Source organism: Bombus terrestris, chromosome 11, assembly GCF_910591885.1.
Source record: "Bombus terrestris chromosome 11, iyBomTerr1.2, whole genome shotgun sequence".
Taxonomy (NCBI): Eukaryota; Metazoa; Arthropoda; class Insecta; order Hymenoptera; family Apidae; genus Bombus; species Bombus terrestris.
In genome coordinates, this window is record NC_063279.1 from 11950080 (window position 1) to 11976731 (window position 26652).

Below are 26652 nucleotides of genomic sequence, written 5' to 3' on the forward strand. Positions count from 1 at the left end.
TTCGATCGATTTCTTTATCCTTAGCAAATGTTTTAAGATTGAAAAAGGTGGGAAAAGTAATTTTTGATAAATATAAAGTGTTCCTTAAAACATAAGAAATCTTTTTGCTAAAACAAACGCGTGATAATTATATTCCATTGAAATAATTAATCGTTTTAGCTCAACCACCGGGAATACCGGAGATCTGTAAGAAATCACTCACATCGTGTCCATGTACTGGAGGATTAGAATTATTTATACTTGGAAAGAATTTTCTGAAAGATACTCGCGTAGTATTTCAACTAGACAACGATGATCTATCGAGTAGTTTGGAACCGCATTGGGAGTGCGCGGTTCTACCTGACAAGGAGTTTTTGCAACAAACGCATCTGGTTTGTGTGGTACCTGCATACAGGCGGCAAGATCTGGCACCGTCGGAAACGGTTAGCGTAAAATTGTACGCGGTATCGTCTGGAAAAACGAGCGAGCCTCACACTTTCCTTTATACCGCTGCATCTACGCCACCCGAACCATCTGTGGGCAAAGTCGAGTCTATAACTTCGCCTCTATCCACTACTAACGGCGATACTGCTCTAGCAACATCTCCTGCAGCAGTGTCTCTAACTACAGGTGTAACATCAAACAGTAAGTGAATCTTTCATCTTTGTATGTAATAAAACTCTCTTGTCTTCTCTTAAAAGAATTATATGATTATGACAATTAAACATACAAAAAGGGAAGTAATCAAACGAAGTATCGTTATAAATGATTTGTAAATATTAGACATATATATATATAAAGTGATGATGTTTCAGCTCTGATTACACAAGCAGCCGCAGGAACAGCGAATTTCTTAACGACTATACAGCCACAACAACCAACATCTCAAACACCGGAAGCTCTTAAGAGCGATCCGAGTCCACCACCGGTGACGGCATCCTCTCAGGTAACACCCGTTATGATGTGGGCTGCACAAAGTTCAAATTGTCAAAATTCACCGCCTGACGTGATGATGCCGCCACCAGCTTTGGTAGCGAATCCGCTTTTAAATCGCAGATCATCTTCGAATCTTCAATTAATTCTGCCAGATAATTTGAAGACCGAGGTACTAGACGAGAATAGCGAAAACAGTATGATTAGCGAAAACAGCATGCAGAGCATACCGACGCCGACTGCGAACAGTTCGAATGGTACCAGCCCGTTGCAACAGCTCGTCAGCGAGAACTCGAGGGAAGCACCTCAGGCTAATATGATTAGGTCGGTTCCTGTGGCGGCGAACGGTTCACCTGTGCAAGAGGCGGTCAATCTCCTCGGCGTGGTAGATCTAATGCGAAATCCACATCCATTGTCGTTGGTGTCGACACACCAGAACACCTTCGGAGGTATGCACGAAACATCTCAAGTCAAAGTTCTAAGTCCTCATCATATCAACAAAGAAACTAATCCGATGTTGCCGGCAGAAGGCAGTCCTAATGGAAGTCTTCAGGCCGGCGGTGTTGTTGATCTTCGCATGAAGCATCATCAGTCGGAGTTCGCTACACTACCAAATTTTACTGCTACATCAAACGGACAGCTACCCGCACAGAGTGCCCATAGCGTAGAAAAATATCTCAACCATATCGAATCGAATGTCAAAGAGGCTGAGGGTCAAGAGAATGGATTCGTAGGTACCATACAACAACGAGCTTCCATTATTACTACAGGACGCCAGCCTCAGCAAGGACAAGCTTCCAATATTTTAGCTTCTTCCCCTCAAGGCGTCAAGTTAGATACTCTTGTTAACTCTGGCGCTGAATCTCATCAATTGGTGTCCCCTCTGCGTACCGTGAATCCCAATAGTAATACCATAATGAGTCATGTTTCCGCAGTTACTGATCACGAAACGATCTCGAGCCCCCAACAAAATAGAAGTAGTCCACCAAATAACGTCAAGACGATTCTCGAAGCTTTTCTGCCGGGTCAAACCGTGACACCATTGCCGGGGAATGCTGCAACGTCCGTTCCATCGCCCGCATCAGTGGTCTCGGAGCAGACTAATGGCGATAGTTTGCTCACTACTATCAACGCTGCTCTGTTACCGTCGATGCAGGAGCCTTCCGTGGCTGCGACCGGTACGTCGAATTCTAACGTTAGTGTACCATCTCATAATCCGTTACAAGTTACGAACGAGAGTATGTCGACAGCGGCGGAGCACATTCCGCAGATTCCGGGTCTTATACAACAAGATGTTGTAGCGATTCAACAAGCGCATCAAGTGGAACAGGTTGTTGCACAAGCGCAACAGCAAGTCGAACAGGTTGTCGCCCAGGCACAGCAGCAAGCGGTCCAAGCTGTGCAACAGGCGCAGCAGCAAGTTGTTCAACATGTGGTGCAGCATGCGCAAGTCGTCCAGCAGGCTGTACAACAGGTGCAAGCGGTACAACAAGTTCAAGTACCGGCTGTTCAGCAGGCTGTTCAGCAAGCAACGCAGGAAGTAGTTCAACAAGCGGTGCAGCAAGCTACGCAGGAAGTTGTACAACAAGTTCAAGCTGTTCAGCAAGCGGTTCAGCAAGCGCAAGCGGCTCAAGCGATGCAACAGGCGGTGCAACAAGATATCGGTTCCATGTTAAATCAGCCAGCAGGTTTCGTTGCTGAAGCTAGTTCTGCTCTAGCGAGTGGAGCGGCCCAGGAACCATCTCAACAAAGGCTAACTAATTATGCCGAGCAAGCGATTAATAATGTAATTACTAACGCTACTCAAGATATCATTAACAATCGACCCATTACTACGACAACCGCGCACGCTATTATCGCAACGAAGAACATATTAAACAGTGTGGCCACTCAAAGCGCGCAATTAATGAACAGTGCTATGGAGGGTATTTTGCCTAAATCACCTTCCGGCCAGAATAATATCGTGGAACAAGTGGCGAATAAAACACCCAACAGTCAAAATGTAAACCCACCTATAGCAAATGCAGCTAATAGTGCAAACGGTACAACTGTTAGAAAGCAGGAAGATGGTATGTTGCCTCAAGAGCTTACCTCGATGTCAGAGCATGATCTGTTAAGCTACATAAATCCGAGCTGCTTCGATCCTCAAAACGGTTTTCTTATGTAGTACTGCCGTATTCTTGTCATTAAAATATAATTGTGTATTCGATGTATCTTAGGATACAGAGAGAAGGCGTGAAGGAAAGGAAATGTGTGAGCGAGCCAGCGAGAGAGAGAGAGAGAGAGAGAGAAAATGTGTGTGTGTGTGTGAGAGAGAGAGAGAGAGAGAGAGAGAACGACTGAACGAATGAGAGTAATTAATTCCAACCAGTCGAGTATGAGAGATATAGTCTTGGCTCGGTACGAGTTATATATTTGTGCCACATTGTCGTTTCAGACTTTGTATGTGATAGATATGAAATCCGTTTTTATATGATGAAAATGGACGAAGTTAGCACCACCTTTGTAACAATTGAAAACTTTTAATGTTTTAAGTAAGACGGGCGCACAAGAGCGCGACAATTAGAGTTTTCTTTATCTTCCTTTTTCTACGAGTTGTCGAATGTGATAATTCATTTTATTTATCTCCATCAAATGTCTCTTGCGCATCCAGGTGCCTTTTCTCTATTGTAAAATATCTGCGATTGGTCTTTCTCATTGCGGAAAAGAAATATTGTAAGTACGATACGTGTGTATATGTGTTGTAATAATCAACAATGTACTGACCCCACTTTAAGTGGAGCCATCGGAATTGAGTGTAACAAAAGTTATGTTTTTTCACAGTACCTTGAATTAGAATCCTACAAGAGTTCATTAATACATTAAAGCATCTTTTTTTCTTTGACTTGATTTCATTCTAACAAATGAATCATCTTGTTGTTTGATGTCGTTTCTATTATATTATATGTTTTTAAGTATAATATATTTCGTATGTTGTTTAATAAATACAATTTTTTGTTAATGATTAATATCAATTAATAGGATATTATGTGATTGCGTTGATGATGTTATCGATAATTACTAGACAAATACAAAACAACAGAGAGATTATATTATATGTCCATATGAAGAATAATTAATATCATAGAAATATATATCATTGAGATTTATATATATATATAGAGTGCATATAAATATATATATATATATATATTTTTTACGTTTACCCAAAGAGAGAAACAGATGATTAGATGAAGTGAGCTTATTAAAGATATAAACGAAATCTATATATATATGTATGTATAGATTTATATTGTAACATCATGTTACGTCGGGGTTTTCCCCTTTGTTCAAAATAAGGGGTGCTATATACCGCGTGTATGAATACTCGCCAATATTATCTAATAGAAAACAGATTTTATAATGAAGATATTGAAACGTTTATTGTCGTGATATGTCTTTGTAGCAAAGTATATATTTTATATCGAGCATCTATTCACGTGTCACGTGTTTTAATGAACCCGTAAAATAAATAAGAAGACTATGAATGCATTAATCAACTAAGCAGATTATTATATTATGTGGCATATACTTCGTAAAAATCTTTGTAACAATTATTGTACACTGTACGCACATTTTTAGCATTGTCAGCCTAAATATTGAAAAACAAAATTCGTAAATAATGTATTATCGTTTTGTTCCTGTAAGTCGAATAAATGTTTCACAGCATCGCTTTCTGGATGATTTTCTCAACTGACATGGGTATAGACATAGTATTAGATTATAAATAAATCATGAAACAATAGAACATTGTATTCTCTCCTTTTGTATAATATTTACAAGCATTTTATAAACACTATAGATAATTTAACAATTTACAATTTAAAATTAAATAATTTGCTAAAATCATTTTAGTTACATACTTTGCCACTTTCCTTTCTCGCCTTTCACTTTACCTTCTTTTACTAATTTCTCAAGATGACGCTCTATGCTGTAGATTACTGCTTCCCACAAATGTTTTGAAACGTTCTAGAAATATTAACTTTTATATTATGCATCACATGTTTAGATATGTATCATAAATCAAATAATAATTATTACCATGTTTAAAAGTTTTGCAATATCTGCTTCAGATAATGCATCATCTTTTGCATTTTGCTGCAGGATATCCAAAATGTCATTCTCTCGTTTTAACCTGTGCTTAATATAATAATTAATTACACTTTCTGGATCTTCTATTACAGGTCCATGACCTGGATATATCATTTTTGCCTGCATTCCCAACATTTTTCTCAGAGAAGCCAGGTAGACTTCTAAATCCTCAAAAACAACAGTACCTTCACCAAGAACACAATCTCCACTAAACAGTATCTTTTCGTCTTCGAGCATAAAGCAAGCATGATCGGATGCATGTCCTGGAGTATACTCAACACGCAGTTTAGCTCCTTCTACTTCCACTATCTGCTTATCTTTTAAATTTTCCCATTGAACTTGCATTTCAAGTTTAGTGGAGTTTTTGTCATTAGAAGCTCTTGGTAATTTCCACACACTGGTGCATCCTGTGGTATCAATTGCTTTTAACATATCTAAAACATAATTTACTCCTCCTAAATGGTCATGGTGATAATGTGTAATTAATAAATGTTGAATAGTTGCTTTCTCTTTTTCTAAGACTTCACGCAATACTTTTGTATACTCATTGGAGGATTTTTCTTCACCTGCATCTATTAATATGCGTCTGTAAAAGATAAATATTAATTTGCATTAGATATCATATACCACCAACTTCTTTAACCAATGAATTTGACATTTATTACCTAGTACCTGTACCAACAAGATATGTGTTTGTACCTTGTAATGTCAGAATTCCTTTGTTACATCCTAAAATTCGTATGACTCTCGAAGATAATCTTGACACTAACGGTAAATCAGTTAAAACTTTCATAGTTTGTCAGTAAAACCAAAGAGGAAATGAGAATAATTCGAATATTGCCGAAAATAAATTAAATCGTGTTTAAGCTATACGTACATTGGTTCGTTTTCTGTACCTTCTAAACGATGACTGTTACCAGGTATAGATAAATTTATATATTATTATCAGCCAAGTCATGACTCGTTAAAATACTTACATGTTTAATTTGAAAATACATTGCTACGTCATTCTTATTGCTTTGTACAACAAGAGAGGGAGAATTTTTTTTGTAGTAGAGTAGATAGCACAAAGTATATAAAATTATGGGGCATGAATTTTATCCCTTATTTTATATCTTGCTTTATAAGTGTCATAGATTCTGTAGTACTTAGAGTACATAGTTACATACAATATTTTGCAAAAAATGTCAAATGAAGAGCATTCATTAAAACGCAGTATAAATTTTAAATTTCACTCGGAAAACATAACTTTTAATTAGTTCACCACAATGCACAGTATATTATCTTTTTTCTTACCACATCATATAAAAAGTAGAGGAAAATATTTTATTTTAAATCAATATAAGTATATTCAATTGAAAATTTAGTTAAAAAATAAAATAATAAAAATTAAGACGTTTATATTGAGTTGTATAGATAATTCATATCTATTTCTTAGAAATATTTCAATACCTTTACCTTGGACTACCTATATCTAGTAAAATATTTATATATTCGTATTGCAATTCAACTATTTTCTGATAACAGTTATCTTCAGAAATATTGCATCAGAATGAGAATTGGGATCATTAGCATTTGACAATTATTTGTAATATGCTAGAAATGTCTGTGAAATATATATATTTAATAGGAGTCGAAATAAGCTGTTATTTATCGTTTCTAAAAAAATATTTCATTTAGGAAAATATCTGTTCTTATGGAATTTTTATGGAAAGAAATGTTACTCTTAGGCACTTATCTAAAAGGTGTTCTCATGGAGCGGATATTTTAAAAGGTATATTAAAGGAGATTCCATAAGATAAATAAAAGTACCAGACCATTAGATACTAGCTTTATTTAACAATATAATATCATTTAAGAAATCATAACAGAAGTGATTAATAGTTTTATAATATGTATTGAGCAGAATAGAAAACTTGTCTAGGACAATACATAAATAACATTTTTCTATGATTTCAATAAATTGAAATACATAGCAATTCTATAATATGATATAGAGATAATATAATAAACATCAAATATCTATTCAGTAACATCCTCATTTCAACAAACCCAACCAAGCATTAAACTGTGAATTATCTATGTAAATATTAAAAGTAAAACTAAATAATATATTTATAACATCAATTTATGTGTATTAATTATTCAATATTGTTGTAGTACTAATCATTGAATTATATTCAATATTTGTTATACTTTATAGACACGATCGCTACCCAATACTAATTCTGTTTTCTTATATTCTAACTAAAATTTGTTTTCCTTCATTTAATAAGAAAGAAACACCATATTCACTGTATTTAATTATTGATTGAATATGATTAATATTATCAGAGCAAAAATGGAAAAATAATGACTTTACGAGATTTTATGTCATATAATATCTTAATTTTGTGCTTGGTTTTGATTGGACGGCGAAATGCTACGCTTCAGCCAATCAGGAATTTGAGAGGGAATCTGCTGCGTATAACGTCATTCTAGTGTCGAAAATCGTGGTGTTAGGATGTATCGCCCTGTTTGACGTGTGTAATTTCAACTGCGTCGTATTTCTACTTTATTTACAGGTTACTATTAGCTTCATTTAACTAATGTATAGTTATGTAATAGTGTCTTATTATATCAAAAGTAAGTAGTTTTGAACTAGCCTTAGTAGTTTTTCTTTTTTTTGTTGGTCACGTATGTAACAGTTAAAGATTCTGGTAATTTATATCGCGATCATATAAATAGGCCTCGATATTCGTTAGGGAAATCGTCTGAAAATTGAGTCATGAAAAATCAATATGGAAAACAACAAAATTTTCGTTCTTACGAGATAGAGAGGGACAAGGAGAGTGTCTCTGCCTTTGTTTGAAATATTCATAGCATATCACATGTGTAGAATATGAAGTTTTGTGTCTTCTATGTTGATTTTTCATGACTCAAAATTCCGGACGGTCTTTTCTATGCTTTCAGTATGAGTGTCGAAACCTGTCTATATGATCATTTATATTACAAACTTTTGAGACAGAATTCGAGTTTGATTACTGCTTTCTTTAATGCAATTGCTTTTAGTTTTATACAATTATTTTAAATCTTTGGTTTTCTTTTTATGCAGATCATTTATTGATTATACAAATCACTTCCAAGGAATAGGAATTTATGGACGCCATGGTAATTAGTGGTCAATTCGACGATTTTATATACAGATTTGGTATGTATTTGATTTTTAGATAATAGTAATTGTAAGATGAAACTAAAAAAGTTAAAGAAACCACTTCTTAATTTGGTCATGTTAAACTATTTTTTTTTTCGTTTTAATCCATATTAAAGAATAAAATCTTGATTAATTTATCTTTAATAAATCCTTGGTTAACTGTTGCATTTAATGCAGACTCACCAAATTTTATTACATTTAAACATAAAACTAGAATAAAACTTTACATTTCATTACATTTTAATCGCGAACTTTTTGTAGTAAATCGTCACTGAATTTTAGTCAATAAATTGTTTTATCTTTTCGCGCTGGAGTTACAATAGCAGATACGTTCAGACGTATCTCAGTTCAGGGCTAGATGACACTAGACGCGGCTTTTACGAAGTGCCATATTAAAATATTGTCCTCGGACATATTTACTTACGGATTTTTTTATTTTTTACAAGCATTTTTGAATATTTATGAAGCGTGATGTGTATTTAAATCTCCATTCTTTGGTAAAAATAATCTTTCCTCTCGTATTTTGTGCAAAATAAAGAGAAAGTTTTAATATCAGTTTCACACTTCACACATGAATATCATAATATCTTTGTAGAAGATGTATCAAAAATCGACGGGAGGGGAGAGGGGGTGAATTGAAAGGCGAAGTTGATTTTCATTCTCCGTATATATTATTAAATGTGAACAAACGTGAACAACATTTACAACGTATAATCGGTCGAGTAATAATAAGATCGGTTAGAGCGTTAAGTACACGACAAGTTCAACTCGATTTGATTATCATATCTTTCGTCGCCCACTTTTCTTCCAAGACGTTAAATACGGTTTTCCTTAATAAAGTTAATAATAAAAGGATCGTTAAACATTCTCGGAAATCGTTATTGCGCTAAATACGACACGTTTTATCATTACATCTGCGATATACTATACGTCCAAGTCACGTTAATGCTATGTGCTTTTGATTTTTTTGTTCCTTAGAGATACAATTCCACCATCGCGGCGAATTATTATCGCAAAACACTTATTATTTCGTTGTTTCTTATTTCTTCTCTTACAAAAAATGTCATTCGCCACGACGGAAAAATCACGTTCCACGAGTTACAATTACGATTTGCGATCTCGTTTGATGAAACAATTCAAAAAATTGCGAAAATCGCGAGGAAACGGCTCGATAACGGATATGGCAGGATAAGTTAGGATTATCTGAATCAGCGAAATGATATTATACAAGAACTAATAAAACGAATAATAAAATAATTTACAAAAATAACGTAATATGTATGCGCTACTGAATTACTATGACGATTATAATTAAGTAATATTAATGTTAATTAAACAAACTTCTCATCCTTTGATGAATAGAACTTATTCCTTCTCGAAAACTATGATCGAGTATAAGTCAAAGTATATCATATAATTTTGTTGTTCATCAGGCTACTAACAACGAATCAAGCAGTCTATCTTAAAATGTCGATCGTGGAAAAATTGTTCATAACTGAATTTATTAAGTTATAAGATGAACTGTTTAATTCGATCGAAATATTCTACCGATTCAAATAATCCTATCTTACCATACGTTTCAAAAAGTTCCAACGCATAGTCAACTAACAGTACATTCGACCACGCAATCGTGGATCTTTTCAAATAAAATACTAAACCCTACGAAAGTACAATTAATTACAATCACTTAATTACATAATTACAGAATCATAATTTACACCTAGAACGCAAGTCGAACACAAATATGTTCGGGTCCCTTGTTTCTTATGCTTGTCTCGTTCTCGCGAGAAAAAAGTTCATTTAAAAACGTCGAGTAACGTCAAGATAAATCGCACTTCTATTTATAATATTTTCCTTTGATCGCGTTTAGGCCGCCACTTCCGTCGATGAACACTTGTCGAACATCGCGTCCAACACTTGCGTGAATTTTAAATGCCTCTCTTCCGGTGCTACGGTGGCCCCTCGGCTTCCCCACAGGAATTTTATATGAAATTCTGTTCGAAACGCATCGGATAGTAATTCGTCGCTTCTCGAGCCCTCGAGAACTATCTCCGCGTTTCTACGGAATAATGGGAGATTCTCTGCCATTTTTCGAGCTGATTCCAAGTGAGACCAAACGATGGATAGGCCACAGTCTGGGGCTGAATTCTCCCAGGGCGATAGAATTGCCGCTGCTAGACCTGATGGTGCTACGGTCCCTAAAAAAGGATACGATTCAAATTTTTTTACGCATCCGATATTAAATTTTAGTTTAGATGGCCAATACTAGCAAAAATATATTCTTCCTATAATAAAAATCAAACTAATAAAAATTAATTTTTATAAACGAAATTTTGGAGGATTCAGTGTCAAGTTAAATTCGAATCGAAGATCTACCACTAAAGCAAGAGAAACCTTATTTAACGCACCAAGAATATCTTCAGGACCTCGTTCACCGAGCAAAGCGATGGGCAACAGATGTGGGAGCGTAGTATTCGGTGCCTGTGGGTTCGTGCACTCGTTCATAGCACGAAGCGTAGGCCTAAGCTTCGCTTCAAAACTAAAAGCTTCGTCGGTATGTTTCTGTCTCAACAAATGCCACGTGTTCGCCAACCTCTGTATCTGAGGCAGACACAAACCAAGCATCACGCCACAGAATCCATACAAATTCCCCAGAGCTGTCTTCGTATCTATGGCGACTTTGATCCACTTGCTGATCGTAGCTGCTCTTTCGATGGCGGTGGCTCCAGCCAGCACAGTCACTGCCACCACAAGCTTCAAACACTCGGACCTTTCGATCAAATCCATCCTGGCTTGTCGACCATGCGGCAGAGTGGCTAATTCGATACCACTCAGTCCATTTCTATTCCCAGATCCAGGTTGAAGAGCCAATTCAAGGTCGATCTTCGTTAGATGAGACGCCAAGACTCTTGGTGCCGAGTCGTGCAACATTCCAGACACTCCTCTTAAAGCCGTAGGATCTAGAGGTCTATGCTCGCCAGCTGGCAATAACAGAGTCGTAAATCCTTCGATATCCAAAGCTGTCGTGATTTCTAAAGACGGTGCAGCCACAACTAGCTGCTCTTCTGCGGATAATTCATACTCGTTGCCATTATTCCCATTGGTACCATCATTACTGGTGTTATAATGACTTCTAATTACTACTCCTTTGATAGGAGCAGAGGAAGACGGATTACTAGCGCCGCCTGAGTTGTTCGTTTCGAACTCACTGTCTCCAGATCCGTTTCCACTATCGCTTCCTGACGCTTGGTAGCCTTGATGATGGTGATGGTAATGATGATGATGGTGATAAGCGTGATGCTGGTGATTAGGGGCGTATGGCAACCTTGGTGGCTTTGGCGGTGCGGTACCGTGTGAATTTTGATGATTCAAACTCGATGGTTGAAGAGTTGGCTGTTGCTGTTGTTGGAGAGCCGGGTCGGAAGTCACCCTGGTGATCTTCTGACGACCCAGAGATAAAGAACACGATGGTGGTTGATTCTGAATAGGTGGAACTCGCGGTAGAGTGCTCGATTGGACCGGTCCATGGGGCGCTGCTTGTTGATTCGATGTTTGACGACTATCGTGTTGATCAGATGAATGATGTTGAGCGGTTAGAGAGTGACTTCGTTGTTGTTTTCGAGGTAGGCGAGGCGGAGATCCGGTCGATAGGGACGAGGAGGAAGGGCTAGAACAGTGTTGGCTGTTCGTTGGTCCTGCTACGCAGGTTAGAGGAACGCATCTTGGTTTTGGGGTGATTATGCGAGCGCCACTCGCTTGACTTATCGGACGGCCGCTGCCCACGTAGAAAGTTATCAGATCGGCTACCGTGTCAAACGCTTCGTCTTCGAACTGGTATTGGGCCCTTTCGTAGACTGTCTCTGGCTGAATTACTACCTGTTAGTATAGAGGCGTTTAGTTTATCGATAGTTTCTTGATACGATTAGTCTATTCATAACGATGAGAAAAGTACAGTAAAAATTCTATTATCAAAACGTGAAGTTCTCTTATTATATTCACGGATAAAGGACGGAAAAATGAAAAAAGCTAATGTGTAAATATATAAATCTGTAAGTCTATAAACATTTATGGGCTTTCCTTTTCAAAGTAAAATTTAGAAATCTTTGGTTTTAGATATAGTAGAAACTTGATTATCAGAATACTGATTAAAGAAACGGCCGATTATATCGGAACACTAATTAATAGGAAATTACAGAATTTGCCTGAAGAAGTTTGGAAAATAAAAACTGAAATTTAAAGGATTTGTTACATTTTTATCCAAAAGTGTTTGCTTCTATTGTTTAAAAGGAAAGATTACATAAAGAATGCATTACATTAATAGTCTTAAGAAAAACTCACCCTGTTGATGACGAAATGAAGGGGTTGGCCTTTCCATCGGACCGTAAGGACGTAGTTTCCGGGCTGGGAGGCACAATCCCGGACCAGGAAGTCACCGTCGTTCGGTACTTCCGCTTCAGCGCCCTTTCGACCACCTCGAAGAGTACTACCATGATACCAAGCGTGCGATCTTAAATCTCTAGGATCCAGAAGTCGAAGTTCTCGCTCCAAAAGTTTTCGAGTCGACTCCTCGGGTGGATCCTAAATCAGATAAGTGAGAATGTGAATTTTAAATGAGAGGTTCCCGAACATAGTTTACGACACTATAGCGTTTCGGGCATTAGAAATTCAAGAAGACCTGTGGAATTTTTTCAATATTAATGACCCGAAGATTTTATTTTTTTATATAGCTTGACGTTTCTATAAATAATCTTAAGCATTTGCTTCTTACTCTTTTTATCATTTTTAAACGAGTAATTTCTTTACCTTATACTAGTAGTTTAATTTGATACAGCGTGGGCATACGAGCATTCTTACTATTTGTATCAAATGACTTTTCGCATAAGATAAGCTACATATAGCCACAATCAACGAAGAAATGTCTGGACGGTACGAGACCGCAAGATTGGCTTAACAAGAATAGCCTTGAGTACTCGCTCCATAAAGGGATCAACGAAGTTAGCGTTCATGCGTACAACTTATCAACGGTTTGGAGTAGAGTGTCACGCGTGAAAGTTGTTGAATCATCGAGTCAGTAACGCCAACGAATCAATCATCAAATTTCTTCGATGAGTCTATCACCTTTCATTATCATACTTCGATCAAGATCGACCTTCGTTAGTTTGATCATTTCTAAAAATATTCTAAACAGAACCTCTGTTCAACATAAAATATCCACTACGTGATTATTTTGTTCAATACTACAAACTTACTACTTTTATGTAAACACGACTAACGTATAAAAATATAAATTAGGCATAAAACTCATCATCAGTATCAGAGAATTATTAAAAATGATTTATTCAAACTTTAAAATTTTCACAAATCTATATCTCACTGGGGAGTGGTATCACTGAACGAACCGTCTTGCGTATCAACAACTTTTCCGTCTATTAACGCCTATTATCACAGATTCCACGCTTTTCCGCCGAATTCTCCGAATCTGAAACGTTTCCTATAATAAATGACACACTTACCATTGGTAGATTGGAATAGTCGTTACTGTTGTCAACCCTTTTCGCAGCGGATTCGCACGCGTCGCAGTCCTCCCTTCTGTTCGCCACCTCCTCCTCCTCCTCCTCGACCTTTACCTCCGACGACCTGCGTCGAAAAAGCAACTTTACACCGTGGATCGTTCACATTTCGCCTCGGTGCATCTCTCCAACCCTTTTTCCTTTCAACTTGTTTCTTTTAACCTTCCCTCTCGTCGAAGGTGAAAGAACACACGGTGCGTTCCACGAACGTGATCGCGCGCAAAGAATTTTCTTTTGAAGCCGCGAGAAATCGTAAAGACAGATAGGGTTTGGCCACACGGCTCTCGGGCCGAGCGCGCGCACCCCACTGAACTATGTGCGTGGAAAGCCACGACGGGAGCAGGGCCGTATTTTTGGAGGATCAGAGGGGCGCCCCGTGAGATATTAATAGAACGACGTGGAGACGAATTCGACTCGGCCGTCGTTCTAGCCAAGGAAAATATTTCTCTTCCTTCCCTATAGATGCTGCGATCTCGTTTGACTGGAAACCTATTATAATTCATCCGTTTCTTGTTTTCTTCTACGATCTTTGAAACATTCTGGATTAACGTACTATCATTGTGCTTTTATTATTCGTTAATTAAATTCGTTGGAAATTTGTTTTATTCAAATTAAAATTCATTATTTTCCTGTATACATAGAATTTCGTTAATTTCATGTTACATACGTTATATTTCAGCTACGAAGGTAAGTAAAGATAGCATTTACATGGCCGAGCAATAAAATTTTATAATTAACTTAACAACCACTTCAAAGAAACTCAGATCTACTTAGATACATTTATTCAGATTTACTGTAAAATAATCTTGACTTCTTCAGATTAGAAAACTGTCAAGAGTTCTAAATAATAGACAGCTATCTCTTAGAAACAGCTAAAGTAAAAATAGTATTCGATTGTGGTATACGACGATTGATCGGTGCGTTTTATTGCATTTTTAATATGCTAAGTACGTTACTGCGTACCCATGGTGTCTCATCGCGTTCTCACCCACGCCTGCGTTTTCTCCGTTCTCGAGTGCCTTTCAACATTCGAGTTGACACCGGTCGTTCGATCGATGAACTCGAGCGCGAGATATTCTCCCGATTTTCGAGGCTTTCGTTCATTTTAATTGAGAAATTCAACGTTATCGGGATACACCACGTTAGGCCTAGTTGATACACGCGAAAGTTATTGATCTGTTCAGGAAGAGGGTGTTGCATATGGGGGCCTGGCGCGCCTGCGTGAAATAGGGGCGCTCGATAAGTCTAATAAAACGCATCTGTGCATTTGTTTCGTTCGTACTGAGCTTGGAAAGGCAGTGCATTGTTCGATGATCGATGCAAGGACGTGAGAGTACTGCCTCAGGACTACAACAGTATCAGGTCCGTTTGATAATAGTCAATGTGACTGTTAATTAACGAAATTAAGAATAGGAATTGTTAGTAAATTAAAACGATTACGCGAGTAATATAAATGAGTTTATGGGGTTATAGATCTGTCTGATTTAAGAGTAGGAGAATATTTCTTGGTAAACAATAACAAACGATGATTCCACTTGTAACGATAGCTGCATATTTTTCTACGTCACCCTACTTACGAATAAAGAAACAAATTTAACCGAGCGCCCCAATATGTTCTAAATATACGAGATTATTTGGTTACACGCGGTGCAACATGTGGACACCGCCTTTTGAATGGATACAAATATTGTATCTGTTAGATCTATTTCTATGGACTATTCTACATAGGTACCAAGCTATGGTGTTTTTAACATTTTTTTTTTTTTTCGAATTAAATTATCACAATTTATTTTATACGCGTTCGATATCATCTGACGCGTGATTGTATTGTGCGATTGAAAAAATTGCGTATAGCGTACTGTTTGATAGTATCCTTTTTTCTTCTTATTCTTTTCGCGATAAGAACTGAAGCATCTGTATAAACTTATAAACGTAGCATACGCGAAACATAGCACACATGCGTTTATTTAAAAATCTTGTCATTTTTATCATAAATACATACCATCAAGGTCAATCGATCACTCTAGGATGATTTTTGTCAGTTTTTTTTTCTTATCTTTCTAAATTCTTTATAGAATTTTACTGTTATCAGCTATTAAATTTTAAAATAACAGCTTATCGAGATGAGTCGGGAATGTTATACCTAATTTTTTATCAAAAAGTATAGTCAAAATACGAAGATTAAGAATCATATATAAAAATTTGTCTCGAATAATTTATAGAATTTTATTTCTTTTCTATTGTTTCGTAAGCGTCAGTTGTTACATTTTGAGTCTAACAGTCTACCGTTTCGAACTGCAACTGATTGCGTGACGAAAACAATTTTCAACTGGAATTATACGTAGACGAGAGGAATACGTTTCGCAGAAGTATGCAGCGTTTCTTATCGTCCCTAGCTGTAATGTCAACGCGACAGAACTTTACCCGCGTTATCAGCGATTCGCGCGAAAGTGCACGCATGCGCATCGTTTTGTGTAACACTGCTCCTGGTTTTACTCATAATCCTCCCCATCGTGTTCATAGAAACTTGCAGAAGATCTATGAAAGTATTCATTCATTGAAAGCACCAGTAATTTTCGTAAGTTAATCGACTAGATGGACTTGTTAGTTTGAGTGAATTATTTTCTGTGAATCTATAGGAATTATTTGGATAAAAATCTTTTCTGTGGCATCTGAACGTTCTATCTTGGTAATAAACAAAGCAGTATAAAGAATTTAAAAAAGAAAGAAATAAGAAAAGAAATAAAAAAGAAATAAAATGATATATCATAGAAAAATAAGTAGCAGCAAAGAGAAATAACGCAAAGTTACCGCAGAAGAGGTTTTCAGCAATAAAAAGAAGTCAGTGTAAAGAGCACAAGATAATACCTATGAACTTACGTACACAATTGAACTAAATTTAACGTGATGAAATAATGATTTACGATGAAGTTTTGCAATTTACTCAAGTTTCGGTCAATTCGTTCATCGGTATGCTCTATCATAACTTCGTCGCTTGACCGATTTTACGACTTCCCTGCAACATGGAGGCGCTACCGTACCTTAATTATACCGATCATTAGCATCATCATACTCAATCCCTGCTCAACATAGCGTAAAATGAATCAATTTCCAACGTCACTTTACACTCCGTTAACCACGCTCGATTTAACGCTGCGTTTAACTTATTGAAATTCATATCGGTCAAGCTATGAAGTCATTAACGATCGAAATGCCACTTCTTATAGTTTTCAGCGATGCAATGTTCAGATAAATCTCGACATGAACGGGACAAGGATCGGTCGATGTGCTGTCGCACAGATTTCCGAAGGGATTACGAAACAGCTACAAGTATCGCTGGAACGTTTATAGTTTCCCCCATTGTGCTGTCTTTCCGCTATGGGATTCCCGGCCGGCCGAGGGAGGACATCACTTTGAAAGGCAAAGATCGAGGAAAACCGGTTCAGGACCTGCCGGCTCTATTATGCTCCCGTACCGGTATCTTCGGCGTACCACCAACAAGCTAATTCATAACTTATAACATGAGAATTTCGACTCGAATCCTTTTGAAATGTCCTTCGAGGGTCTTTTTAGGGTTCTTCGAACCCATGTTATTTTAACATATGTATATATGTGAAACTTGAAACTTAGGAGATTAGATGCGTTGAAAGTATACATTTTCAATGTTGGTTATCGTTAACACGTTGAATGCCATGGCGGTCACCGGTGACCGGCGCACCGAGATTATTAGAAATACATAATTTGAACAAATGTCAATAGTTATGAATTTTTTATTATTACCATCGTTACTACAATAATGTAATGAAATTAATGCAATATAAAACGTATAAAAATAGTTTTATTTGTACATGAAATATAGATTTATTATGTCCCGCCCCCACCAGTGGTTGTTGAACATGGGAAAAACCCGCTTTTTCTATGTTTTACCTTAATTAATAATAACCCTAAGGAACGTTTCGACTTGAAAGATGTTTGATGGCATTTAAGGTCCTTGACAGTAAAGTACAAGATACTACATCTTGTGACGATTCTTTAGGGTTACAGCGGGTCCGAATAAGTATGATCGAGGGATGGATTATGGTTTATGGTACAACCCGGGACGTAACAACATAGAACAATTATTTAGCATCTCGAAGAAACAATATGAGATAATTGATAATCGTAAAAAATAAGTAAATCGAGCGAAATTGCACTAGAGCGCCATGCGGGTCACCGGTGATCTCAGTGACATAAATTCATTAATGACGATTATACACCGTAACATATCTCTTGTATATAATATTTCAACATTATATGTATCGCATCGTGACGTCAAGGCCGAACATCGTAAAACTCTTGTGGCACTTAGCGTGTTAAACATATAAATCAGTATAAGGTTATGAATTAGAAGGAATCTAAAGATCTATGAGACGTAGATTGATAAACTTGAAGATATTACTCTTCGAAATTATGGATTATTAAAGATTGGGTAAGTAATATAAATATATCCATAAAATTCAACTAAATCGAACAATTTACGAAATAACCGGGAATTTAAATTAAGCCACATATGAGCGTATATGTACATAACATTGATCTCAAGTAGTCGTTTTATCGAACAGAGTGTTTAGTTTGTGGTTAGTTAACACACCACTCGAGTTACCTTCTGTTCTCCTCGGTCGGATCTTCCGGCGACGGTGGTGTCACAATGAATGATGGCTCCTTATGAATAATTGCTTCCGGCTGTAGGTGGATCGTGTGTCGCTTCTGATGGAGTTCCTTACAAGAGGTTGAAGATGATATGCCGTTTCTCTTTCGACGACGGCCACTGGCGCCTAGGTTCTGTAGGGTGCCCATAGATGGAAACCGGAAGCTCCATGCTATGCCTGAAGATTATCGAAAAGTGTGTTATTACATGCAGTTGTGTTTTCAGAAATAAACAAACTCTTAACTTTCATCGAGAATCATCCGAAAAAATTGGAATCTTTTTTAAAATCTCTTCAAAATGATTCTAAATGAAGTGTTATTAATATATACATATTTTAATTAAATTATCAAATATCAAGAAGAAAGAATATATTATAGAACTGTACATCTTTATAGAAGGACTCTATAGCTTTGATATGAAGAACAAGCTATTTCGCCGAATTTTCTCTTGCATCTCAGTAAACCTATTACTATTAGAAAACCAATTCTGTCAAATTATCGAGCAAAGTCATTCGCTATATTTTCTCTTACAAAGCTTAGTGACTTAAAAAAAAGAACAATCAACCTCGACAAAAGAAACATCACTTCCAACTCGCGCTAACATCTATTACACATTTCTTAGTGATTCATATTCCATAACGTTCTCATTTGCTTGCTGTACCTAGTCTCATTATAATCTATCATTCCATCAAGAATACAAATTAGCTCGTTCCTTATAGAGAGCAAATCGAATCGCTTTGTTTTTCATCGAGAACTCTTAAAGATCTCTACGCAAAGAAATTTCTAACTCATCGATCATACGAACGACAAATTGCCCATACATTTGCCGATACATAGGTAATTTAAGAAAAACTTGTTAATCCGAAGTTCAAATCCTTCATCTCTAATACTCACGCATGCCGGTACTTTTCCGCGCGCGATCCTTGTCGCTTACGATCATCGCTATCCGTGCCACTTACTCGTGGACGAATCTTATCAGCTCACGTTTATGTCACTCACTTTTGTTTGTTATTTATTTGTAATCAATAACTTTGACCGTGTGGTCAGTGTGCAAATCACTTGGACGAATGGAAGCGTTTAAAACCACTCGTTCGCGATTTGCTATCGCGAACAGAGATGCCAACGCCCCTCCATCGCGATTACGTAAAATGGTTTCATCGGGTTTCGTATACAAACGATCGGTGCAGTTAATGTCTTTATCGGGGCTTCCCCTTCGCCTCTCAACAAGGCAGGCTATGATCGTGGTCGTCCTATCAAGGAATTTTATCTAGGCATTTCTTTATTAGGTAACTACTACTTTCTTAAATCTTCGTGGAATTGAATTTTTTAATTGATACAGAAAAGAGAGATATAGGAAAGTATGTATGAAGAGAACTTTAACGAGTCCTGTTGCGAAAGATGTTTCTGGGATGTTTTAATGAGTTTACTGACTCTGATCTCAGTTTTATTTGTCGAGATAGGAGCTTCTTGCACCTGCTCTCACAATTAGTATTACCATTCCTTCTATCTTTGTATGATTGAAATCAAAGTTTCATCTCTCCCTTGCATAGATTACATCCTCCTTATATGCATTTTTCACTATACTACCCCTCCTCTAGTCTCAATCCCACTTCAAACGATCATACCATTCACTTTACATTTTACACTATGATCAATCCACCTGTCGTTCATTAACCCCAAAAGTCAAAAAATGTCTCGGTCCGTTTCAATCATAAATGAAACGTATGTTAGGATCAGTATCACTTTCGAAAAATGTTGCTCAGCACAACTGGGCTCGTCCTTCTCTGGAATTCTGACCCGATCACTGCATCGTGTTCACGGAGAACGCGATCGCAGGTGCAGCCACGAAACAACCGCGCTCGTTATCGAAGTCGTGAAATCTTCCTCGATTGTTCATTATCGATTCAATGATTCCGATTTGCAAATCGTTTTATACGCGGTACACGCGAGATATTACGTTTTTATTCACTCGTACCCACATCTGACAAGAGGATCATACGTGGATCCTTAGAACAGTTGGTCAGAAACTGAAGTGTTCGGCTCACTTTCGCTTCGATTCGTTTATCTTCGCTCGCCTTCACACGCGCGGATATAAACCTGTTCTCGAGCCTTTCCAGTCGCGGATACGAGACCATGTTCCCCCGTTAAACTTCGCGATTTTTCGCCGGGTATTTCTAGACAAGCAAAGATGCTTCTCCTCGTCTTCGTTTTTTCGTTTTCCGCTACATTGGACGATTTAAAAGAAAAAGAGAAAGAGTGCTGAGTAGCGAATTGTACGGCAGTTGCGTGACTCGGAATGCATTCTTCGCCACGAAAGTGTACCTGTTTCAGAGCATTTCCAAACAACCGTTCCGCTCTATTTTCAGGAACACGGTTCGAGCACCAGCTGCACGTAACAAAGTTTCCTTCGCTCGTGGGAAGGACCAGTAGATTGAGATACATATAGAAGATTTTGCGAGCAGTTTCTTCTTTCGTTATTAAACTGGTGTATATTTATTGAAATGCAATAAAATTTTCATGAGTAATATTGGTTCATCAAATTCAAAGGTCACAGAAACAATATTTTTATACGCATCAACTTAGTATATTTGAAAAATATTTTTACTGCCTACCATCGACTACGGATGTTATCTTTAATTTTGATGAGATGGAAGTTTTGTGTTAAAACGTTTAACCGTGTATACATTTGAAACTATTGCGAAGAGTTTTGAAACGAGGATGAAGAAATACATTTACTAAGCATTTTGAAATATTTTTATCTCTCCGGCATTTTTTGCTGATTTGCAACACAGATGTTTTCATCGTAAATGTTTATTCATTTATGTATGCATGAGCTGTTGAAATGACTATCCGACGTTTAATATAAAAATTCCAATGTTTGCATACGAATTAGTAGGATTTCGCATAATAAAATAAATTGACGAATCGTTAAATTTCATAGTAACAGACAGGCATCATTCGATCGTGATAAGAGGAGACGTGACTAAAAATTCTTGGGGCTCGAAATGTCAGCGATAGATCAACGCCGACGGGGACAATGGTCCATTCATTGCAAGAATATGCACGTTTATCGTTTCCTTTCAATCGGTAGATCTGCATAATCGACCTTAATGTACTCTTATCCATAATTCGTCAAAAAACCAATCACAAAAGAAGAGGAGGATCTTCCAACGCGCCATTTTTTCTATTCTTATTGACAAACTATTCGTGTCTTTTTCAGCTATAAAGGAGGTCAAACTTCATTTTTTCTCTCTTTGATCCTCTTCTTTTAACTATATTTCCTAACTTAAGTATCGTAGAGAAAATTGCAAGTCTTCGTACCCTTTATAAGATTATCTTTATTAAATAAAATTGCATATCTTCCACAGTAAAGTTAGCGTGTTTTATGCCAATTAACTTCGCTTTAAAGGTGTAAATTTTCACAAAATATTGGCATGATCTATATATCTCTCAGAGAAATAACAAGACTGCACAAACACAATCTTTTACTTCTTTCGAATATTCTCATAAAGTAGTGCGTTTTGCTATAAAATAATTATTGTTGCTTCATGCGTTAATAAATGAACACGAAGATACGACACGTAATATTACACGAGGATACGACTTTGCATGAAAATAGCCTTTTCATAGGATTTTACAGAACGAAGACATTCGTGGAAGACTATAAAAGCTATTCTAAACACTACATTTACGCTTTCACTCTTCTCTCGACTGGCATAAACTCTCTACCCTATTCTACACATTTTCTCTGGCCACCAGTGAAGTTTGAAGTCTCCCTGAAAATTTCACGGTGTGCTTGAGAAAGAAAATTAGAAGGTAGCCGTGATGGGAGTTCTCGAGCCGCCAGGAGAGCCTAGGACAGTCGAGGAAAAAGGAGAAGAGCGAGGCTGTTCGTGTTCGAAAAACACAGCCGCTGGAATGCAGGTGTGTTTTGCGCCGCCCGCTTATTCGCTCGCTTGCTTGCTCACCGACATCATACCTGGCGACACTGATAAGCCAACCGCTTATCGAGATAACTATGCAACGTTTGGAGAACCATTATCGACCGAAAAAGCTGCGATTAGGTAGCCTTACTGAGCACGAACGAAACGAACAAACCACTGGGATATTTTTGCCGATTTTATGCTTGATGCTTGATTTAAATAGATTTGTTATGTTTTGCTTGGATTTTTGGCGATGTGTCGAACATTGGATGAGAGATAATCTCTTTCTGGAGATTTCAGATTTGATTTAATTTGAATAAAATCATTACTTTTTGTTCGGCATTTGAGTGATATTTACAATAATTTATCGGATAATTATAATTCAATTGATTGAATAAATTTCGATAAACTTGTCACTTTTTATTCTTATTGGATTTACACCTGTGAAAATATCGAGAGAGAATATTATAGAAATGAATAATATTAAGTGTTTCACGGAAGTTTAATATACATATATCATATTTAACTTGATCAGCAAATTGACTGAATGACACTGATTCACCTGTTGCTGCAGCTTCATAAATGTTTCATTGGCGACGAGAGTTCGAAATTTGCAAAATCTGCATACCGTCAAATGTACCGTATACAATATGAACAAGAATATTTCTCTTTTCGCTCGTGATACATTTTTACAGCTAGTTACTCGCGAAATCATTGAAAGCTTCTCGTTCTATAACTTTCACGAATATTTCGATTTTTCGTCTGTGCATTTAAACGAAAGTCTTGGAATTTAAATACAGACGAATTTTGGAGAACTTTGTTAAAAGAAATTCCGTTATACGCTAGTTATATCAGCTCGGTTGAAAGAACACGCGCGCTTTTCTTTGTTATCGAAAACCGAGTGTTCGACACGACTGATTCTTTGCGCGTACTGTTAAAAAACAAGTTTTATTCACGTGCGTAAAACGTGCGTGGAGATTCCCCTGTTTCCTTCGTGGCTGCGTAATTATATGCGCGTTTACCTCGCGACGGGAATTACAATCGGACTCAGTTTGTACACAGCTGACAGGGACGAATGAGTCGCCGAGAGTTTCGATCGTCGCGTAGAGAAATCGCGAGATTTCAAAATTTCAAATTACATTCCAATTCACAACCTCGAAGCAACATACTCCAAAAAATGTAGGAGAAAATTTACGAAAGTATATAATTTAAAATTTAGTGCGTTGGTCGAGTCGTTCTGATTGGTCGAGTTCTCGAAAAATGTCGAGCAAGTCCACTATTTAACGTCTGATTGCCCCCGTGTGCTCCGTTTACACGTTTCGCGCGCTTAAATGTCCTTAAAGACACGCGTTTATCTCGACGTTTGGTCGGTGCAAGCTGCGTTTATCAGCCGCAGCCCGCGCAAGAAGGAACTACCGTGCGACCTACATCCCACGTTTAGCATACTTCGTACCAGTTTCGATTTTCAAATAAAACTCCAACGTGATTCTCTACACGTGTATTTACTTACAGCGCGACAGCCCGCGAAGCGATCGTTGCGTAGGCGGAGCTCCACGATAAACCGCTGATATGCCAGGTGACTTATCGCGATGTTTCGTTTCGTTTGTTTGGCCAACGATTTTTCGTCCCAGCTGTTGCATAACTGAATTAATATTCGAAGCAAGACCGTCCTGGATTCTCTTGCACGATAATTTGTTAAGCACAATTATATTAATGAACTGACAATTGCAAGAAAATTGATCGATGCCGTTAACTTATGACTTGCAAAATTTTACTAATAATGTTGCTTTAATCACGCAACACGGTGCTCATTTCTTTTAGCCGGGATTAGAGGATACTTTTTAGTACATATAGTCTTTCATGTAAGTTTCTGTATACGCAAAAAGGGCACTTTTATGTAGATAAAATGACATCAAAATTTGCCGCCAAAGTTGGCATGTTTATGTTAAAAAGATTAAAACTCGTTTTAAGGACAAAAACAGTTCTGACAAAGTATTAGCATAACCTGTAGTTGAAAATACTAAGATGTACAAATATTTTTGTCTCCCTATTCTGTCTACATATTCGTATATAAATTATACTTACTTTCTATAATGTAGAAATATATACATATATTATCTTTACACATTTTTGCATTAAAAGTGGCGTTTTTGCAGGGTGTATGAAGACTCTTGTGAGAAATTGTAAGGAATTAGTTTGTATATTCTGAGGATAATATTCTGCGGAGAAAGTTAGCTAATTGGTTATTGTATTCTATAGATTAGGGGATCTTTTAATCATTACGTTAATTAGACCATTATCGTAACAATAGGTTCTTGATTTTTTAATAAAATTAGTAAGTTCGACTAAATTATAAGTTAAAAGAAGAATTAAAAACTCAGTGATACAAACGTGGTTAAATATGTACAAACGTAACTTCACGTGGTCGTTTTACGCTTGACCACGAGATCTCTCACTGATATCAGTCTCGACCGTCCATCATTGAGCACGTGCTCCCTGAATCGCGGCGACTCATCACTCTCCTTTCACCGATCGAACAAACCACTCCCGCATACGCATAAAACACTATCATCAATCTCTTTCAAATCTTTCAAAAAAAAAAAAAAAAAAAGAAGAGAAAAAGCACACACTTCAATAACAACTAATACAGTTCCTTAATAACTAAAAAATTTGTTCATCCACGTTCAAAACACGTTGAAAATCCTCCACTGTAACTTGCAAATGATGCCTTTACCTGCATGAGCTTTATATTGTATAAAACAAGGTCCACATTTTGATTTGAAAAATTCTTCGACGCAGAGAAACGAGGAAAATCGTTTCAGAAATGAAACAAACAGGGCAGTAAATTGACTAAACACGAATGACTTTACACATCGTATAGTACAACTAACGTGCACTTGATTCGAAGAAAGAAATTTCAATGCCGAAGAACAAAGCACTGTTTCGAATACAAAAATTGATGCAAAAATCAAATCAAAGGAACAGAAAGAAAAAGATTACAAAATGTAGAATGCGACACTAACTCTGGCTTCTGCGGGACTTTAGTTTGCTGGCGGTTTTCCCCATTTTCCGGGTGGATGCATGCCATCGGATCTCACGTTGCACCGATTCCTGGTATCGTCGCGTAGAGGAGGCTTGGGCCACGGTTAGGATGCGACCGTCGTTGCGACCGTAGCATAATGCGATACCGAGCTGACTGACTGACCGGCCACGAAACGGAACACGAGGGGACGAAACCTCGATGGTCACAGAAGTTGGCTCCGATCGTCGTCGGTCGACACACAGCCAACGAGCGCCGCCGCCAGGAGAATGTCAGCTCGTGGAGAGAGGGAGCGCAGGCCTAGTCTGGAAGAGGATGGAGTTCCTCGTTCGTTTGAACGAGCAAACGTTTGACAAAACGAGACAGAGTAACAAGAGAACGTAGAGGAAGAGAGGGGAGCAGAGTCGTTTAATGAGATAGGATGAGCACACGAGTCAGTTTTATTCTGACTGATTAATAAACGCCACTAGACTATCGTAGACAGATTGGGTAATCGATGGAAGGGATCGGATGGAAGGCGAAGCAGTTTATCTTCTCAGGGAGTTCTGTATATTTCCGATCAGTTCTTCTAAGAGAATTTTTACCAAATTTAACTGTAAGCATAGGTAACTTAACTGTAAGTATTATGTTGGTGTTATACTATGGCGCGTTGTTTTTTTTTTTATGTAATATTTTTGTAATATTTTTATGTTAGAATAGACCCAGTTAGTTGTGATTATATGTCATATGTCTATATGGATTTTAGAATGATTTTGTACATGAACAATTTGCTTTTCGTGTTCAGTTTGAGTTATCTTTTTAGTAGCCACTATAGCTATTTCACTTTAGTTTGTTTGATGGAGACTTGAAAAGCAAAGGATTTTTGATGAGCGGAAATGGGGAATAGGCGTTTCCAAAGACTTTGGAGGGGTTGAGTTATGCGGGTTGAATGGTAATTAGATTGGAAACGGAGCGGAGAAGGAAATTAGAGTAGAAATGATCAAGGAAGTGTTAGATGATCGGCAAGTGTAGGAGTTTCCTTTTCTGTTGGCCTATTTTCTGAACAATGTGGTTCACTATAATTAGACAAGCCTTATATTAACCTGTTAACTGGATAGTTTCCTTAAATAGAAAATTCTATATTTATGAAATTAAATATCAATAATAGAGGCAAATGAATTTTAGTTAGATCACTTTCGAGTCCTTGTAGCTATATGT

At 37.2% G+C, this 26652-nt stretch overlaps 4 protein-coding genes across 15 annotated transcripts in view; 2 read left to right on the forward strand and 2 right to left on the reverse strand.

Moving 5' to 3' along the window:
- Positions 1–4622, forward strand: part of LOC100642970 (nuclear factor of activated T-cells 5) — a 57870-nt gene extending 53248 nt beyond the window's left edge. For 3 of the 8 annotated variants that reach the window (XM_012313594.3, XM_048409900.1, XM_020865545.2), the window contains exons 5-6: positions 160–624; positions 795–4622. In XM_012313594.3, coding sequence (XP_012168984.1) covers positions 160–624; positions 795–3079 — 2750 coding nt within the window. In that variant the 3' untranslated portion in view covers positions 3080–4622. The remainder of the gene's footprint in view (positions 1–159; positions 625–794) is intronic. The other 5 variants (XM_048409906.1, XM_048409902.1, XM_048409904.1 and 2 more) reach the window with 4 other exon arrangements.
- Positions 4623–4679: 57 nt separating this feature from the next.
- Positions 4680–6299, reverse strand: LOC100642856 (endoribonuclease LACTB2). Of its 2 annotated transcripts, none has more exons than XM_020865550.2 (4): positions 6021–6299; positions 5709–5942; positions 4993–5629; positions 4680–4920 (listed from the first exon to the last, which is right to left on the reverse strand). In XM_020865550.2, the coding sequence occupies exons 2-4, from the start codon at positions 5834–5836 to the stop codon at positions 4807–4809; spliced, it is 879 nt and encodes a 292-aa protein (XP_020721209.2). In that variant the 5' UTR covers positions 5837–5942; positions 6021–6299; the 3' UTR covers positions 4680–4806. The 2 variants fall into 2 exon arrangements, with proteins under 2 accessions (XP_020721209.2, XP_020721208.2); XM_020865549.2 differs by having other exon boundaries at positions 5709–5953.
- Positions 6300–7479: 1180 nt separating this feature from the next.
- The window catches only part of LOC100650123, a 108654-nt gene continuing 89481 nt past the window's right edge, over positions 7480–26652 (forward strand). Inside the window, exons 1-2 of one of the 2 annotated variants that reach the window (XM_020865552.2) lie at positions 7480–7607; positions 8138–8233. The gene's annotated coding sequence lies outside the window, so the exon portion shown is untranslated. Of the gene's footprint in view, positions 7669–8137; positions 8234–26652 lie in introns of both variants that reach the window. The other variant, XM_020865551.2, reaches the window with a different exon arrangement.
- On the reverse strand, positions 8885–25731 carry LOC100651960 (breast cancer anti-estrogen resistance protein 3 homolog). Of its 3 annotated transcripts, none has more exons than XM_003398840.4 (6): positions 25439–25731; positions 18449–18671; positions 13750–13873; positions 12575–12814; positions 10645–12112; positions 8885–10434 (listed from the first exon to the last, which is right to left on the reverse strand). In XM_003398840.4, exons 1-6 carry the CDS (start codon positions 25479–25481, stop codon positions 10103–10105), a joined length of 2430 nt encoding a protein of 809 aa, XP_003398888.1. In that variant the 5' UTR covers positions 25482–25731; the 3' UTR covers positions 8885–10102. The 3 variants fall into 3 exon arrangements, with proteins under 3 accessions (XP_003398888.1, XP_012168966.1, XP_048265864.1); XM_012313576.3 differs by lacking the exon at positions 25439–25731 and adding an exon at positions 19387–19447; XM_048409907.1 differs by lacking the exons at positions 18449–18671; positions 25439–25731 and adding an exon at positions 14770–15468.